The 18,648-nt window shown below is 35.8% G+C and overlaps 1 protein-coding gene across 3 annotated transcripts in view; it reads left to right on the top strand.

Moving 5' to 3' along the window:
• LOC136025116 (uncharacterized) overlaps positions 1-18,648 on the top strand; it is a 120,323-nt gene that overhangs the window by 33,133 nt on the left and 68,542 nt on the right. For all 3 annotated transcript variants that reach the window (XM_065700852.1, XM_065700851.1, XM_065700850.1), the window contains exons 8-10: positions 958-1,066; positions 6,298-6,388; positions 10,817-11,050. In XM_065700852.1, coding sequence (XP_065556924.1) covers positions 958-1,066; positions 6,298-6,388; positions 10,817-11,050 — 434 coding nt within the window. The remainder of the gene's footprint in view (positions 1-957; positions 1,067-6,297; positions 6,389-10,816; positions 11,051-18,648) is intronic.

The following is an 18,648-nucleotide window of genomic DNA, read 5'->3' as shown; positions in this document are numbered from 1 at the left end:
TGTGTCTGAATATAAATAATGAAACTATTTTAGTCAATTCTCTGCTGAAAGCTGATCAGTAAAAGCCAGTGCTTGTAAGAAAATTAGTATTTTACTATATTGGTCATATCGGCAATATCAATATGTCAAATATCAATTGTGTTTTTTTAATTGGTACTTTCTTTCTTCTTTTTTTCTTAAAAATTATAAGAGCAGACTGACCAGCGATGACGATACTAAAAATAGTAGACCAGAAATACAACTATGAAATGGAACTTTAGGACAGTGAATTTATACTAAGAAAATAAAATATATCTGGAATATTTTGCGTGTTTAATCAGCAATACGTACTTAGCAGGATAAAAAGACAAATCCAACCTAACTTTTTTATTCATACCGATTGAGGCTGACAATCTGATGAACATTATCTGCCTCATTACAAAAAGGTAGTGTTCTTTTTCATACCTCTTTTGAGTTTTGGAGAATAGTATCGGTTTTCAGAACATCAGAACAGTAAACAGAAGGATTTTTATATCTTTACCAGACTTTCAGAAGTAAAATTCGATGCCTCTCTAAACTTTGTGGCCGATTTGACATTAATTCGAAAAGAGATTGACCAAACCCACTTTTTATCAAGACATTTGTCTTGAGGATCGTTGGATCTTACTCACAATCAGTTGGAAGTAAGGACTAGTGTCATAAGTATGCTCATTGGGAGTCCAAGGTCTTGCTCACCCTATGAGGAGTAAGGGAAGGAGGCCCCTACATTCTTGCCATCAACATGTCTACAAGAAGGAGACCTTGGCTCCCAAACAAACTCAAGGGGAAGTAAGAGTGCGGTTTACATCGGTTGTATATACTCGTTTCATTACTTCTACTAAAAAAGCTATTCCCACTCTTCATCTTCAATTCAGGAGATAGTTTCTCCCAGTGGCCGTCTGTTGTTATATAATATAAACTACGTTAGTATTCTTTCAGGTTTGTCCGGGAATTTGACTCCCGACAACCCGATTTGGTAAAAAGCTGGAAAGTCGATTCAGATGTTGAACGCGTCCAGTATGATCATTTTAATCCTAATTGGTACCTAGTAAGTTTTCACTTCATTTTTCTTTTCAACTTTCATATTTCTGTTTTGTCTTCTTTTTCCCTGAAATTAGCTGATAGCATCTTTGCTCAAATTGCAGGCTTTGCCAATATCCAATGCATGTTATAAAATAGAAAGATATTTATTAACTGCATACAAGTCCTGAATGAATGAAATAAGAGTTATCTGGGCGTGAAAATGTACGTCAAGAATTACAACTTTTGTATTTTGTTGTCATTGACTTAGGGGAATCTTGGGGAAAGTATTAGTTTTCTAACTAACCTGTAAGATACAGCTGAATTTTGAACCAACTGTCTATATTGTCCTACAAATCAAATTATTCGTATATAAATATTCCATTCTGTACACTAAGACCTCTGCTGGCTTAAATAGATGAGATTTTGCACCCTATAACTAGTTTTTGGAGGGAAAAGGTCTTCAGCTGGCACTCATCGGTGTCAGCTTTTGAAGTATAGATTCATATGTCGAACGTTGTCGCCCATCATAGCCCGTTGTCAACTATTCAAGTAGTTAGTTTGTTTTGTTTTTTTTACATAAATAAGCGAGTCAATCGCTGTGTCATCTGTAGAAAAAAGAAATGAAGAAGACCATACCAAAGAATATCTGTGTTATTTTACTGTTTAATTTCTTTTGTTATGAGAAAAAAAAGAGACTTTCAAATGAAAGGAAAAAGCAAAATAAAAGCTTAATGAATAAATCTTGTCTTATAGTTATGACAGGAGGTGGCGCCCCTTCCCCTTGTCAAAGTTTAACAAGCTTCTTTTAGAATGCAGCAAATATAGCCAGTTGGTAGTTTCAAGTGTTAATGTGTTGATTGTCTTTCAAAATACACGAACAGAACATTTCATCGTTTTTAATCAAATAAAATTTCAATCTTTCAATCTCAAAGCGTTTTGAAATAAAGTTCAAACTTTTAATCACATTTTGTTATGATAGGAAACTCATTCGTTAAGGATTAGGGAAAAGTACAGTTCTGTAGTGTAAACAATGGGAGGAGGTAGCAACTGTTGTTTGCTTTGAATTTAAATGTAACTCTTTACTTTTGTTTTGAAAAATACATCTTGTTTTCATTTTTTTTTGTTCGTTTTTAGCATCATCTTCAGAATTTCTTCTTCTGAGCCGAACGTTGAAATTTTAGCTACACTAATGCTTATCTCTCAGATAACAATGCTTCAAAAAGGGTTCAATTAATTTGATCTATAGTAGCTTATGCGTAACTATGCAGTACTTATAACAGTATATATGCTCAGGGATGAATTTATCGCATATATGAATTTCATGATGTATATGTGGATACCGTATCTAGGATTTTGTTCGGGGGGGGGGGACTGTAGAAACGCATCAAAATTTGTTTATAAGCAGTTTTGTTACGTCTTTACGAGTCGGTCTAACATATTGGGGATTCAGACCCTCCTCCCCCCAGATACGGTCTTGCCACCTAAATTCTGTTTTTTAAAGTTTCAGTTTCTACTGACAAGGGTCGTTGTTTTACTTATCGTCCATTGCGCTGAACGATCGGATTCAGTGTTATTTTATATGAAGGAGGGGGACCAGCTGCCACCCCATTACTCTGTGCTAAATGTTATTTTTTGCCACAATAATGCTAGGAAAATGAAAACAATACAGTAAAAAAGGTGTGTCCTCTAATTATTCTTAAGTTGCGAGGGGTTTCTGGAACATAGTCAATGAATTTTCAGATCTTTGTTTCTATATATTCAAAGAGGGGGGAGTCGTCTCTGCCACCTTTTTTCAGTTAAACGCATGAATGTGATCTTATATTTCACAGTTAAAACGTTCCTGTAGTAAGAGGAGAGCTGTAATTTGTTCAACATCTATTTTGCATGCTTTGTCCGAATCTATTCTTCCAAGTGAAGTGGGTTAAGAGGTTTATCCTCCTCTATATTGAACTGAAGGAACTCGCACGAACAGAAGTACAATTGAAACGTTTTAGTACACTTTTTTAAGACTTCAGATTCCTCATTATCCTACGAAAAAACTGATTACTTTTCTCACCAATTGTTAGTGTTCAATTGTGATTTACTGTTTGAAAAGCCATTACTGTACGACAAGCCATCCGGAAAATGACTGTATGTGGCCGTCTTTAATCTCTGATAATTGGATGAGATATTCCTAGGCATTTCCTATGTGTAGTATTGATGTTAAACAGATTTTTTTTATGGCACTTGGTATTAACCAAGTGACTTATAGCGATCGCAAATTCTGTCGTTTCCCGATTTGACCATCTGGGGGGGGAGTGGGGGGCCGGTTAATTCGGAAAAATAGAAAAAATGAGGTATTTTTAACCTACGAAGGAGTGATCGGATGTTAATGAAATTTGAAGTTTGGAAGGATATCGTGTCTCAGAGCTCTTATTTTAAATCGCGACTGGATCTGGTGACATTGGGGGGAATTGAGGGGGGGGACCTAAAATCTTGGAAAACGCTTAGAGTGGAAGGATTGGGATGAAACTCGGTGGGAAAAATAAACACAAGTCCTAGATACGTGGGACGGTTCCGCTCTCTTTGGGGGAGTTGGGGGGGGGGGGGTTAATTCTGAACAAATTAGAAAAATGAGGTATTTTTAACTTACGAAGGAGTGATCGGATCTTAATGAAATTTGATTTTTTGAAAGGATATCATGTCTCAGAGCTCTTATATTAAATTTCAACCTTATCCGGTGAAGGAGATGTTTGGGGGGGAACCTAAACTCTTGGAAAATGCTTAGAGTGGAGGGATCGGGATGGAACTTGGTGGTAAAAATAAGCACAATACGGGATTGACATAACCGGAATGGATCTGCTCTCTTTGTGGGAGTTGGGGGGGGGGTTAATTCTAAAACATTAAAAAATGGGGTATTTTTAACTTGCGAAAGAGTGATCGTATCTTAATGAAATTTCATATTTAGAAGGACCTCGAAACTTAGATCTTTATTTTTTACCCCGACCTGGTCCAGTTTCATTAGGGTGGGGGGACCGGAAATCTTGGAAAACGCTTAAAGCGGAGAGATCAGGATGAAACTAGGTTGAAAGAATAAGCACAAGTCCAAGATAGGTGACTGACATAACCGGACCGGATCCGCTCTCTTTGGTGGAGTTCGGTAATTCGAAAAAATTAGAAAAAATGAGGTATTTGTAACTTACGTACGGGTGATCAGATCTTAATGAAATTTGATATCTAGATGGGTCTTGTGCTTTAAAACTCTTATTTTGAATACCGACCAGATCCGGTGACATTGAAGGGAGTAGGAGGGGGAAGCCGGAATTCTTGGAAAACGTGAAATCGAGGTATCTTGCGAATGGGTGATCGGATCTCAATGAAAATTGATATATAGAAGGATCTTATGTCTTAGATGCTCCATTTTCAATTCGAATCCGATCTGGGGCATAAAGGGCTGGAGGGGGGAAACAGAAATCTTGGAAACCGGAAATCTTGGAAAACGCTTAGAGTGGAGATATCGGGTTGAAACGTGATGGGAAGAATAAGCACAAGTTACAGATACGAGATTGACATAATTGGTACGGACCCGTTCTCTTTGGGGGAGCTGGTAATTTGGAAAAGTTAGAAAAATTAAGGTATTTTTAACTTAAGAACGGGTGACCGGATCTTAATGAAACTTGATATTTAGAAGGAGCTCATGTCTCAGAGCTCTTATTTCAAATCCCGACCAGATCTGTTGACATTGGGGGGAGCTGGAGGGGCAAACCAGAAATCTTGGAAAATGCTTATAAATGTCGTAGATACGTGACTGACTTAACCGGACTGGATCCGCTCTCTTTCGGGAAGTTAGATGGTGGGGCTCAGTGCTTTGGCGAGTTTGGTGCTTCTGGACGTGCTAGGACGATGAATATTGGTAGGCGTGTCAGGGATCTGTACAAATTGACTTGATAAAAGTCGTTTTCCCGATTCGAATATCTCAGGGGCTGAAGGGAGAAAAAAAAAATAGAAAAATTGAGATATTTTTAACTTGCGAGTGGGTAATCGGATCTTAATGAATTTTGATATTTAGAAGGACCTCGCGACTCAGAGCTCTTATTTTAAATTCCGACCGGCAGTAAGCCTCTAATTTTCCTTTTAAAGCAATCTATTGATTGCTAGAATTTTGCTAGAGCGCATACTATATGAGCACTTGGCTCTTCCGACCTCGTCACAAGTGCCATATGAGCTATTAGCTCTTGTTTTGATTCCTAGAAGTCCTACAAAAACGATTTATCCCTGTTAGAAATCATAATCAGGTATTTGTAAATGAAGACTTAATGCCAAAAAACGTGCATCAGCTCCTTGGGACTGAATAAAAAAAAACGGTTTGTCATCCATTGTTTGATGGAATGATGAAACGTTTAAATATTATTACCGTAAATCTCTTGCAGAAGCTTGTTATGCATGGCATTGATCGGTGTTTGCCTATTGCAATTTTAGCATATTGTGAAACATATGCTACAACTGTCACGCTCATCTTTGAGAATTAACTATTCACCTTCTAGGAAAATGGCAAAGCCCATTTTAGAGACAATTCTCTTGCATTATGTAAGTAAAGAGTCATATGCTCCTCGTGTGTTATGTTCCTTTTGACGGCTTTGTATATAAAGTGTTGTCACAAAATTCTCGAACAAGGCTTATTAGACTGAAAATTGCAAGTTCTAGTGGCCTTTTTAGGGGTTGCAACTGATTGGAGGGTTTGTAACATCGGGAAGAGTAAATACCTCTCGTTAGGGGACCTAACTAGGGAATATTTGCATATTCGTTTAACTCCCGAAAACTGTTTCTAAATGACTTTCCAGATAGCTTAGGGTCTTTAAAAATTTGCTGTAATGCAATTTGGCTTACAAAGCTTCCTTGCTAGCTTTCACGGATTAAGGGAAATTATAGGGAGAATGACGACGACGACAAGTACATCGACGATGTCGTGTGATATTCAGCCATTCGTGGGAGAGGCATGTACTTCATCTCGACTATTTGATTGGATAGAAGTTTTCAGAAACGGAAGAAATTCGAAAGATGAAAGGTTCTATCGCTATCCCGAGAGAGAAAATCCGCAATATTTGTGGCTTTAGGAACTTATAGTTTATCTTGAAAGTCCCTATTTTAATTTATGAGAATTTTTCCAGTTTATGCTCTAAATCTGACAGACAAGTCAGAGTTAAAAAGTATGCACGCAATAAAATCCTGTCTTGTACGCAAAATTTATATTTAAACGTTTTTTTTATTTGTTTTTAGGTTAGCACAGACTCTGGGATGGTTTACTATTTTGACACTAGGACAGATAAACAATTATGGCAACTCCGTGCCCATACACAACCATGTACAGGTAAATCTTTTGTCAATTTTTCTTCTTTTTAGGATCTAATAGGTTAACCGAAACTAATATTGCATTGATTGGTGTTGCTTTCATTTGGCTAATACCTGGTCAATCGGAGGTGTATCTTACGTAATAAATTTGGTACGTGGTGACAAAGACAATTTATCCATATTTTAGGGAAATTTTCGTTGAAGACATCCAAAGATCTGACTTTGTATTGGAATGGGATGAAAGAGCTCCAATTAAAGGTTCGGTACTGGTCGAAGGAGCTAAAACTAGTTATTGCTCAACACCTTAGAACATATTATTTGAAACATGCTACTAGTGAGGATCTGAGCAAGAAGCTCCTCCAGTGTATAGAAGATGAAGGACTTCCACATGAAAGCTGTTGATATTTGCAAGCGATGATTTATCTGTCAATAAGAAAGCTTGGCCAATTGTTGACAGGAAAAAAAAGTGGTATTCAAAGCGGCGTGCAACATCAACGCAGTGTATAATGCGTTCCAAAAAGGACTTCAGGAACTCGGGGAGGAACGTTCTGATATGACAATTTCAGTTTACTATTTCTTCAGTGGATGTTCTGCTCGTCGTGACTATTTTAGCTAGTATCAGCTAAAAGTTAAGGCTCCGCGACATAAGCTCTTAAAGCACGTCCCCACTAGCTGGCTTACCATAGGAGAAGCTACAAACCGCTTGATTGAATAATGGCCTGCTTTGATTGAATATTTTCTGGAATTCGTGCCTACGAAAAAGAGCTTAAAGTACTTTATTTCAAACTCAAAATATCTGGAAATTGTCAATTGGCAAAGAAAGCAAACAATAAAAGCTGAAATTGAGTTTTTAGTGAGTTCTGTAAATAGCTTCACTGTATTCACGGGAGTCTTTCAACGACAAGCGCCGTTGTTTCTTGTTTTAAATTATGATTCCCGCCGTAAATACCTACCACCGCCTTTAGACAAATCAATGTTCCTGTCTCCAGTCACTGAATCGGAGGGGATGAACATTGTTACTCTTATGAAACGTGGTAATTCTGAAGCGTTTGTCGGGTTTTTTTTTCTAACCGTGTGAAAGTAATTATGCCTGGCATTACGATTGTATTTAAACATATAGTAAATAGTATAATTCAGACTGGAATTTTTCCCACTTCTTTCAAGGCTTCAAAAGTTATTGCTTTAAATAAAGGGGATGACCGTAATAACCCGTCTAATTACCGCCCAAATTCAATACTGTCTGCGTTTTCTAAAACTGTAGAAAGAGCGTTATATAATCAGATGTATAATTTTTTTGAAAAATCAGAATTGTTTTCAAAGCTTCAATTTGGCTTTTGAAAGGGATATTGAACTAAGCATCCTATGATCATTATGAATCAGTTTGTGAGTAATTGTCTTGAGAAAGGAGAAATTCCTGCTAGCCTGTTCCTTGACATTCAAAAAGTGTTCGACTCAATTTCTCATTTTATTTTATTTTCTAAGCTTAATAATTCGGAGAATCGTCGGAAAGCATTGGAATTAGTAAAATCATGTCTTTCTGGGAGAGCACAAGTTACTGTAATTAATAATTCTGCTTCTTCTTTCCTTCCACTATCGTCATCGGTTGGTGTCCCTCAGGGTTCAATTGTAGGCCCTCTTTTTTTTTATATTAACGATTCGTGCTTTGCTACAGCCTCAGCTTTTCTAGATACACAGTTTGCTGATGATACAGCTACTTCTGTGTGTCATAAGTCTATAAACGAGCTACGAATGAATACTTTCCATGTATACAGTCGTATTTCGAAATGAATTGATGACAATAAACTTGTGCTTGATAAGAAAAAAAAACTAAACTTATTATTTATTTTAGAGCTGGGTGCAGGTTTACAAAATTAACTAACATTTGCGTTATGCTTGAAGACGGCTTATCGTCTTGAAAGAGTGAGAAGTATTCGTTATCTAGGTGTGGTTATCGATAAGAATCTTTCATGGAAGGATCACATCAATGTTGTTTGGGCGAAAGCATCACGGGACGTTGGTATACTATGAACCTGTTGAAACATTTAATTCCTTACTCAGCACTTAGGTCACTTTATTTTACTTTAATACAATCTCATTTTGATTATTTTTACTAAACACGTTTGAGTCTAATCTTATTCCACTTCAAAAGATACAAAATAAAACTAATCGTGTCCTTTAGGCCGTGATTAAGTGAACTGATGGAACTCGAAAATCCCATGTTAAAATCGAAAATTTATGTTTAAAAAGTACTCAAGTATTCATTGGCGGAAGATACCGCTTTTAATATCAGGCCGTAGGCTCTTGAAGATGCTACAAAATGTTTACTAGGATTTTGCTCTATTTCCTCTAATTGCTTGGAAATCGTTAAAAATGTCTCACTCTTTTTTACAAGTGTAGTCTATGAAGGATATTGCTCTTAGAACAAAATCGGTACTATCATGAGCAGAAGACAATCACCTGTGAGATGATTGCAACCATTTTTCGATGTATTTTTCTGTTTTCGAACAGTCCCATAGAATATTTTCAGGTACCTGAAATTTTTAGAAGTCGGTTTCCAGAAAGAATCGTTTCGGATCGCTGATAACACCCCTAGAGACCAGATTGACAAGCTGGTATAATTAACCTGCTATATCCACCAATGAATAGAGAATTGAGAGATAGAAGGCTACCCAAACTTCGATTTTGTACCTCGATGTTTTCAAGTTCACTTAATCACGGCCTTAAGTTATTTCTACTTTCTCATTCCCTTTTACCAATTAAATCAATTACAGAATCGTTATTTAATAGTGATTATAGTTAGAATACAATTAGAATTACGAATAATTCTATATTTTCGTAAAGTTAAATTCGACCTTGGAGCTCTTCCTAAATATTTTCATCAAATGAACATGTGTTCTTTATGTCCCAAAATGCCCATTTCCACTCCATCTGGGCCTCGTCTATCAATCCCTTTGCCAAATTGTGAGAGGTGAAGATTTACAGTGCGGTATATGGTTCTATTGATTTGGTCAAAGTTTGTTGCATCTATGGATGTAACGTTGTCACTTACTGCCATTAGATTTAGGCTTTGAGCGTTGCTCATTCAATGCTTTAAAAATTGGAAACTTATTTTGGTGTAGGATGGTGTCATGTATTTAGTATTATGTGATTGATTAGATAAAATCTTTTTGCACTCCCTGCCCACTGTAGCCTGATAATTCGTAATAATAAGTTAGTTTTGTCTCGAATGAACGTGTGTTTTGCGGTAGGTTGGAGTGGTATGTCAATGTTATTTCTTTAGTAAGAAATACAGGCAATAATAGTTCTGTTTATTTTAGTAACATGATGTATTGGTTTTTGCTTTTGTTTTTTTCTCGTTAGTATACGAGCTCTGCTCCCCGCCAACGGAAAAATATATAAAACTGTATATTTTATTACTTTTGTAATAAACAACCTTGAACCTTGTTTGATTTCTTTAATAGGAAATACAGGCAATAATGATTCTGTTTATTTCAATAACATGATGTACAGTTTTAATTTTTTCTCATTGGTATACGAGCTCTGCTGCCCGCCAACGGAAAAATGTGTAAAATTATTTATTTTATTGCTATTGCAATAAAGAACCTTGAACCTTGTTTGCTTTAAACAATACAAATTTTAGTTCAAATGGTTCAAATTCCATCGGTAAATACAATTCTTGCAATTAGAAACTAGCTATATTTGTCGCATTGGTCTATTTTTAGCGCAGAGGGTGAAAAAATGAGGGGTTGGCAATATACAGGATAATATGTTCGTTTTAAGTTGCGATATTCTTCTTTACTTTCATTTGAAAAACCATCTTTCTTAAAATTGTTTTTCTTCTTCAGTGTTTTATTGGTCACAATTTGAAGGGACGACCAATTTTCGTCTGACATCTTTTAACTGGTGGTAGTGGCTTTCAGTGAAACAGAATTTTAATTACAAAAGGATTGACAATTTTCCCGCCGTCTCTTAAATTATAGGCTACCCTGTCGTTACTGTAATGATGTGCTATTTTGATTTAAAATGTGTCCAAGATAACTCAGAAAAATCGTCACTCCATTTTTGTGAGCTTCTTCCATTTTCGACAAAAAAATTTTGTAAAGCTATGTTTTTCTCTTTTTCTAAGTAACAATGTACTTTTAGCAATTTCTTGGGTCACCTTTGTTGTCCAAATCGTAGATTAGTTGGTTTCGGCGTCTTCCTCCGAATAAAATCCTTATTGGAAGAATAGAAAAGAATTTTTCATTCAAAAAAGTCACATGGAAAATTGAAAAGGCACACCTGGAAGACTTTACTTTTAATTAAGGGCATAAAAATAATCAAAAGAGCGCCAATTCTTGTAGACAAACATCAATTTGATATATTGAGACTCTTAAAGCTTCTATAAATTTATTATTTGATTGTTAGTAAGTTTTTAGTAATCGTCGCATTGTTTTCTACCTTTTAGCCTTAAGTTTAAGTACCCAAGTACCTGGTTTGCTGCTCACTGGATCAATTGATAATTCAGTTAAAATTTGGGATATTGCCGCTAACGCTCCTAAGATGATCTTTGAAAAATCCGTCAAAATAGGATCTGTATATACAATTGGTTGCTGTCCTGATGTGCCCTGGGCGTTTGCTTTTGGGGGAGACAGGAAGGACTGTTCTTTTAAAGTCTGGGATTGTCGAGAGAGTGACAAAGGTAAGATTTCCATTATTTCCATTGACTTAACGAAGAATAATGTTTCACTCCCATTTTTAAATTGATTACCCCCCTATTCCTTAACCGTAACACAATTTTAAACCCTAAAAACATTATTTATGACAACGAAATTTGCGTTAAACTGATTTGAGTCGAAACGCGACGATGATTCTACCCCCACGTGTTAATGCCACCAGGAAACTTCAGTGTCATAGAAAAGCAAAAGTCTAACGCTGCGGATTTACCAGTTTTTTCTTTATTTTTTTTTTCTTTACTTAAAAAGAAAAAATTCCCACAAACCAAAAATGGACCAGAACCTAGCACTAATGTAGCTTAATAGCTGGCCTATTGTTACAAATTACTCGCATTTGTATAATATTTTTTTTTCGATTACGCAGGATGCTATGAATCTGTTTGCTCAGTTTTTATTTTTTCTTAATTTTGAAATTTGTATTGGTGTAATCATTAAAAAAGGGTTCTGTGCTTATTTGACAGATTTACTGAAAAACAGAAGTAAATATATTGCATATCGGGGACGTTTTTAAAACAGTAAAACCGTCCCCAATTGTTTTTGCCCTCCCCCCATGTTTTCATGAATATACGCCGTCGGAGATTAGCAGACTATTAGCAATGTTTGACACTATATAGTAAATAGTGAACCATGACCCCATGCAACATAAAATTTCCAATTGTGGTTGTAATAATTCGTTTGTACGGCAGTATTTCTCAGTTATTACTTATTCAGAAATGGCAATTATTGCCTAGATTCATTTTCTTTATGTAAAGTAACCATAAAATATAACTTTGAGTATTCCGCAAATGAGCATGAAATCCCTCGAAATGACGTCAGATCGAAAGGATTAAGTTTGGCCTTGGAATCGCCTCAGTTCAAAAACTATTATCACTGTTTCAGCCTTTCATATTGGTACAGAAGTCACTGTATCTGACTTCAACCTATAGTTTCAATATACTATAATTTACTATTAATATTCTTATCGATAGTGATAGTATAGTCAATATACTATCAATAATCTTGTATACAAAGATGTAGTTTTTTTGTCAAAAAATTGATTTTATTTTAAATCCTGTGTTCTCTTAGTTATAAAAGGAACTAGATACACAAATTTCCTTTAAAATGAGCCCTTAAACAGCTATGGCGATTCCAATGGTGTGCTTTTTGTTTCGATCTGACCCCAATTCCTAAGGGTTTCAGGCTATTTTTCGAAAATCCCTTAAATTTGTTTACAAAATAACGTTTATGAGTAGATTTGCTTCATTTCTGGTAAAGAATTTTTTTTCTCTCAATCAGTTTGGTTTCTTGCGTGGTAGGTCAACAGAGCAAGCAGTAGCTGCTTTACATAATTTCTTATCAGATGCTATGGATGATAGTTACTTGGCGGCAACTATATTTTTTGACATTAAAAAAGCTTTTGATACAATAGAACATGCAATTCTTTTTGATAAATTGGATAATGTAGGAATTCGTGGAATAGCTCTTGAGTTAGTGAGATCTTATTTACTAGAAAGAAGTTTTACAGTCCAAGTTGGTGAGGAATCATCTCATATTTTTCCTTCAGAAAATATAGGGGTTTCACAAGGGTCTGTATTGGGGCCATTACTTTTTTTTATATACATAAATGACCTTACAAAATGCATGCCTATGGACGATGAATTACCAATATTGTTTGCAGACGACACAGCAATTAGTTTGAAGGCTGGCAACGAGGAGGACCTACGAATGGCCCTCGAAACTGTTGCTTTTAATGTAAATTCTTGGTTTCATGCTAATCGACTAATACCTAACCTAGAGAAGTCGGAATGTGTGGTTTTTGGGAGAAGTTTGAGAGCAGTGAAGCGTGTGTCATTTAAAACTATTAGTATTGAAACTTCCTCCATAAAAAGAGTGGATGTATTTAGATATTTAGGTATCTACATTGACTCAACTCTGTCTTTTAAGGCGCATATTAATAAACTCGAGGTAACAGTGTCCAGGAATCTCGGCTGTTTGGATAGAGTAAAGTTCCTGTTTCCTTACCAAATAATGAAAAAATTATATTTTTTTATTAGTGGAATGCTATTTTCAATATTGCCCGACCGTTTGGATGCTGACATTCCATTCACATTTACGAAGACTCCAAATTGTCAAAAACAATGCAATAAGAATCCTGGACCTTTTTTTTAACACACCCTAGGAAGACAAAAGAATTATCTGAAACTAAAACATCATTTTTATTTCTTGATATTCTTCATTTACAACAAACTTTTCACCTTAATATAGGCATATGGTTTTTAGAAATCCAACGTAGGGATAATTTTTTCAATAAAATGAAACTCTTTGTTGAAAATAAACATAGCCATTTATTAAGAGCAAGGAATAAGTTTCTTTTTCCTTTTATTAAAAATGAGAGATCAAGACTAAGTTTAAGATATCAACTTCCTGAGATTGCCAATAAATATAAACTACTTGATTTAATAAATGAGTCACCATCACTCTATACATATAAAAAGAAATTGAAAGAGATAGTTCTTTCTGCCTATAGTAGCGGGGACTGAATGTAAAGTGATTTATTTATAAATTAATTCATAAGTCCCATCTGTGTCTACGAGTCGATTTTTTTTCCGCTTCTTCTTCTCTCTCTCTTTCTCTCTTTTTATGTACTCCGTGTGAGTTATTGAGGTGTAATTCCTTCTTCTTTTTTCTCTCTCTATTGTTAAAGGAGACAAAACGAGTTGCCTCCCTGTCTCCTTTGTATAAGATTTATGTATATCGTTTCTTGTTTAATAAAGTCAAGTCAAAAAACTATTAAAACTAATTTAGGTACACTGCAACCATGATTGAAAAGAAGATTTTTTTATCTTAGTATGTTAGCACCGACGGGTGTACTTTATTTTTTCCGTTTCTTTGTCATTGGGACCAGTGGCTTATTAGACGAGGTTTTAGGGTAATAATTAAGGGCTCGTTCAAGAGTTAGTGTCTTTTTTTTTTAGTTTGTCACATTTTCATAACTCCAGATTGATACAAAGCGAAAAATGAATATATCGGATGAACTCTCCGAAGTTAGTAGTTTTTATTAGGACGGGGAGGCTGTTGGATACTATGGCTGGTGTAATACCGTGTCTTCATTAGGGCTGGTGCAAAAAGCGGGTGATATATTCGTCCGATTGGTCGTATTAAGAGGCTTTAATTAAGTATCCCAGGTTTTTCAGCATAAAGTTATGCTGACATTAAACCCGAAACAAATAAAAAGGATTATGAATGGAGAAATGAAACCCAAGCCTTCTAGAATGAAAATTCTAAAGGCAAACTGACCAGCCATAACAAAAACAAAGAGGAAAAGAAACCACAAGCTGAGGAAAACAAACGGGACTATGGTTAGTAGAAAAAAAAAGACAAACTAAAACGACGCAGATATTTTGCCTGTATAAACCAAGGCGTCTTCAACGCTGAAAACAAATAAAAAATCCAAAATAACCTTAAACCCAATAAAATCTAAAACCAAGAAAAAAAAAATATACACCGTCTCTTGGACAGCCAGCCTCACGCCAAACCGAAAGCCAAAATTTTGCCGAATTACACGCGTTCTGCAGATTAACATTTGCATTCCAGCCTGATACTTCGGTACCAGGCAACACCCGTCTAGACTGTACAGCCGACTGTTCAGCGAGACGTAATGCGTGCACAAGCTCACTGCCATAAATATCCAACCGAATTCGTGATTCCGTCGGATATTTCTTTGAACTAACCATCAGCAGATCAAAAGGAATACGGATTTTTGAAACAAGTTCATTACAAGTCGACTGAAATGAACTCATAGACGCACGTTTCCAATCACAAACAAAATAAGGACGCTTCTGGAGCCTTCCAGGAGGAGGCAAAACGCTATCATTAAAATCAATATTGAAAAACAACGGAAAATGGTCGCACGTAAAATTTGAATCAGAAACAAGAACCTCACTCGATGTAACTGATCGAGTGTGCATAACATGATCTAGGTTTGACATACTTCCCGAATTATGAATATATGAAAAATTCTTATTCTTAGACGCGAGTATAAACTCATCATCTAGCATAGCGAGTAACATATTAACTCATCATCTAGCATAGCGAGTAACATATTAGCACGATTAGAACTTGAACTGTTGTTGCCGCTCAGGTTTTCAAGATCACTTGTTATCAGACACGAAATTCCGTACTTTTTTATTTTATCAATACACTTCGATAGCCTTGCAATATTTATGGCAAACAGTCTATCTGATCGATCATCACGATAGTCCGTGTCTGCACAAGAATGGGAATTGGTGAAATGTTATGCTCTAAAACAAAACTGATTATCACAAATGTACCGATAGAAAAACAAACTTATTATAGAAATGTGAGCAATATTTTGACTTTTGTATTTGAAAATTTTAGGAACAACTGACAAAAAATGAGAAACTTTTTAGTTTTAATCTCGTTTTCGATAAATCACAATAAACACCTAGTCCAGAAGGGACTGAGGGATCTAAGAGGGAACTGCTTTAAAGAACGCAAACGATGATAAACCTTTGCGCCTCGTTAGACTAGTTAAACTAAATCAACTGCCAAATATTCCGATCAGTTTTTTTCTGGAAGTTTGAGCAGTGTTTTGACTTTTCCACGTGTTGCAGGGTAGACAATTGCTTTCTAATCAAAGGTTCTATAATATTTTGAAGATAAATAGGTGAGCTAGGTGAATAAAACTTCCGATGTTTTTCAGCATTCAATATTTCAGTTGATTTCGACAACCTATATTCACCTGGATCCGCTACTTTCTATAAAATATTAATGAAAGTTGTCTGGAAAGCGATTGCTGACCGAAAAAAAGCTAAATCTGTCAGAATGTACTTCGTTGTCATTGAGGTTTAAATAACCCTCTAGCCTTTAACTGGTGGTTGAAGGATTACTGCCACTACCTGCAGTGGTGGATCCAGAGAGGGGATATAGCCGCCCTCCCCCTGGGTAATTCAATTTATACTAGATAAAATGGGTGATTTCTTTTGTTCGGCTGCCAGTCTTGTTATTTTCAATGAGCTTATTCATCCTGTTTCTGAATTACTGGAGCATATGGAATCAGGTAATTGCTCAGAAACAGCATCTAAAGCAGTTGCCTTTGAAGCCGCATTAAGAAGAAATGACTTTATCATGAGTTTAAACACAGCTGTTCATTGCTTAGCTCATACTGTAAAACTGAGTAAGTGTCTCCAAGACCCCAAACAGGACCTATAAACCACAAAAGGTTATATAATGTCAATATTAAACAAACTCAAACAAACGAGATCGGAAGTAGACTTTGACTTCAAGAAAGTATTTGCATCTTCACAAGCCACAGCATTGCAATTAGGAGAAGAAATACTCTCACCCCGAACATGCAGCCGACAGACTGACAGACTGTCCAGCTACAAGGTCAAGATGCAGAAAAGTATTACAGGGTGGCAATACACATTCCATTTTTGGAACACCTTTTCTTTTGAGTTCAACGCTAAGTTTAGTTCCGTAAGGGAGGTTTCACATCTAGAGGGACTAATTCCATCTAACTTTTCTAATCACACAGTTGAAGTATTGTTGGAAGCTCTCATTATCTACTAAGAGGACATTCCTGCTTCATCATTAGAGTTAACCGCATATATTGGACTTTGGCGGGAACATTGGAAATCGGCAATCCCCAAGAATCTTCCACAAAGTTTTGAAATTGCTTTGTCAAAGTGTAATAGAGATTTCTTTCCATAAGTAGCAATTTTGTTGCGGATATTCGCTACGTTACCGGTCACAACTGCCTCCACCAAGCGGAGTTTTTCTTCACTGAGAAAAATAAAGACTTGTCTCAGATCAACTAGGACAGAAGACCGATTGAACGGGATTTCACTGGCTTATATTCATAAGGAAAGGGAGATCGATTTAGATAAAGTCCCACATCATTTTAGTCAGTCAAAACCAAGACGAATGTGTTTGTCAATTGCCATCGAATAACTTATTCATAGCATTTTACTATTAAAAAATTTTTTAACATTAAAGTTTCTTTTGAATACCTTTTACATTATTACTATCCTTTGAATTAGTCAAATTATTTCTTTGTTTTGAACTGTTACTCTTTGAATTCAGGGTAAGAGTAAACCAGTTAAAACTTATACTATACTTCAGGTTTAGACCTTTTATAATAAGGAATAGCACGTAACTTATTAATGCATTATAGAAACTTATTATAAGGCAGAATAAATAAAATTGTACATACGGGTTTCAGTTTAAAAATTAATCATTGGAAAAAATAGTAATATAACAGCTTTCAATGTTCAAATTCCTATGGTCAAAGGGTCATGTATGATATGTTAATGCAAAAACACTCTAGTTGTTTCAAAATCCTTTAATTTTTAGTCAATATTCTTCGAGTCAAATTATATTTTTTGACTCTAAACTCTGGTTAATAAAGAGTTGAAAACGGCCTAAAAATGCTTCATTTTATACCTAAATTTGAAAATTTTCCCAGGAAGGACCCCCTGGTCCTTTCACCTGAACGCTGAGCCCCCCCCCCGGCCTATCCTGGATCCGCCACTGACTACCTGGATTTAAGCTACAGTGGAAACTGGAAGCCATTTAGGGAAAATCTAGGGTGCATTCTGTGTTTTGTTCAACATGCTTGTATTGCAGTTTTGCTCCATATTCGTAATTAGTGACTTCAAAACCAATTGAATACCGCCATTGTTGGAAGTCAAACACCTTTTGTGCAAGACATATGCCACACTGTGTTTTGCTTTTTGAAGTTATATATCGAATGCGTCATAATTTACGAATTTGCGGGGACATGGAAGGGACTTGGGCCCCAAAATCCAGCTTTAGGTACCCTTCGATACAACTTGCTTTTTTTTAAAGACTAACTTTGGTTTAAAAAAATGTAAAAGTATGTATGCATGCACAAACTGTCTTTTGCTCAAAGACATACAATATATATATATATATATATATATATATATATATATATATATATATATATATATATATATATATATATATGTATATATATATATATATATGCATTTTTTGTGATGTGTGCCTGGAGGTTGGAGAGCCCGCACTCCATGGTCCTGCTTTGGGCCCTCCAATTGGACGGGTCCAACCTTGTTAGACCAAAGAATCCTTTCACAAATACTACAGGGGAAAATCGGAAGCCGTTTACTGAATGTGTAAGCTACATAGTCCGTTTTGTTGTTGACACTCATTTTGCGATTTTAGTCCCATACTCGTAGTTTATTCTGTCAGAAACGCTCAAATTAAACCACTTTGGTTGAAATCAAAGACCATCTGTGGAACTCGTACTTATTATTATTTGTTTTAAGGCGGTTTTTTTTTTGTCATTGAAGATTGGGTACTTGTTAATTAAACGAAACACTCAAGAAATAGGCTTATTTCAGATCTCAGAAAACCTGTTTCATAGCCACAAAGACAAGTAATGGGTGATAGACTGCATTGGACTTGCATAATTTGGGCTGTATATTTGCACAATAGGGGGTGGGGGTTAGGTCAAGTTAGTATTTGTTAGGTTAGACAAACACAATTTAGAAACAATAGGGAAATTTTCTCAAGACAG

The sequence above is a fragment of the Artemia franciscana genome, chromosome 3 (assembly GCF_032884065.1).
Source record: "Artemia franciscana chromosome 3, ASM3288406v1, whole genome shotgun sequence".
Taxonomy (NCBI): Eukaryota; Metazoa; Arthropoda; class Branchiopoda; order Anostraca; family Artemiidae; genus Artemia; species Artemia franciscana.
Note: the sequence above shows the minus strand (reverse complement) of the source record. Positions and strands in the feature narration are given on the sequence as shown.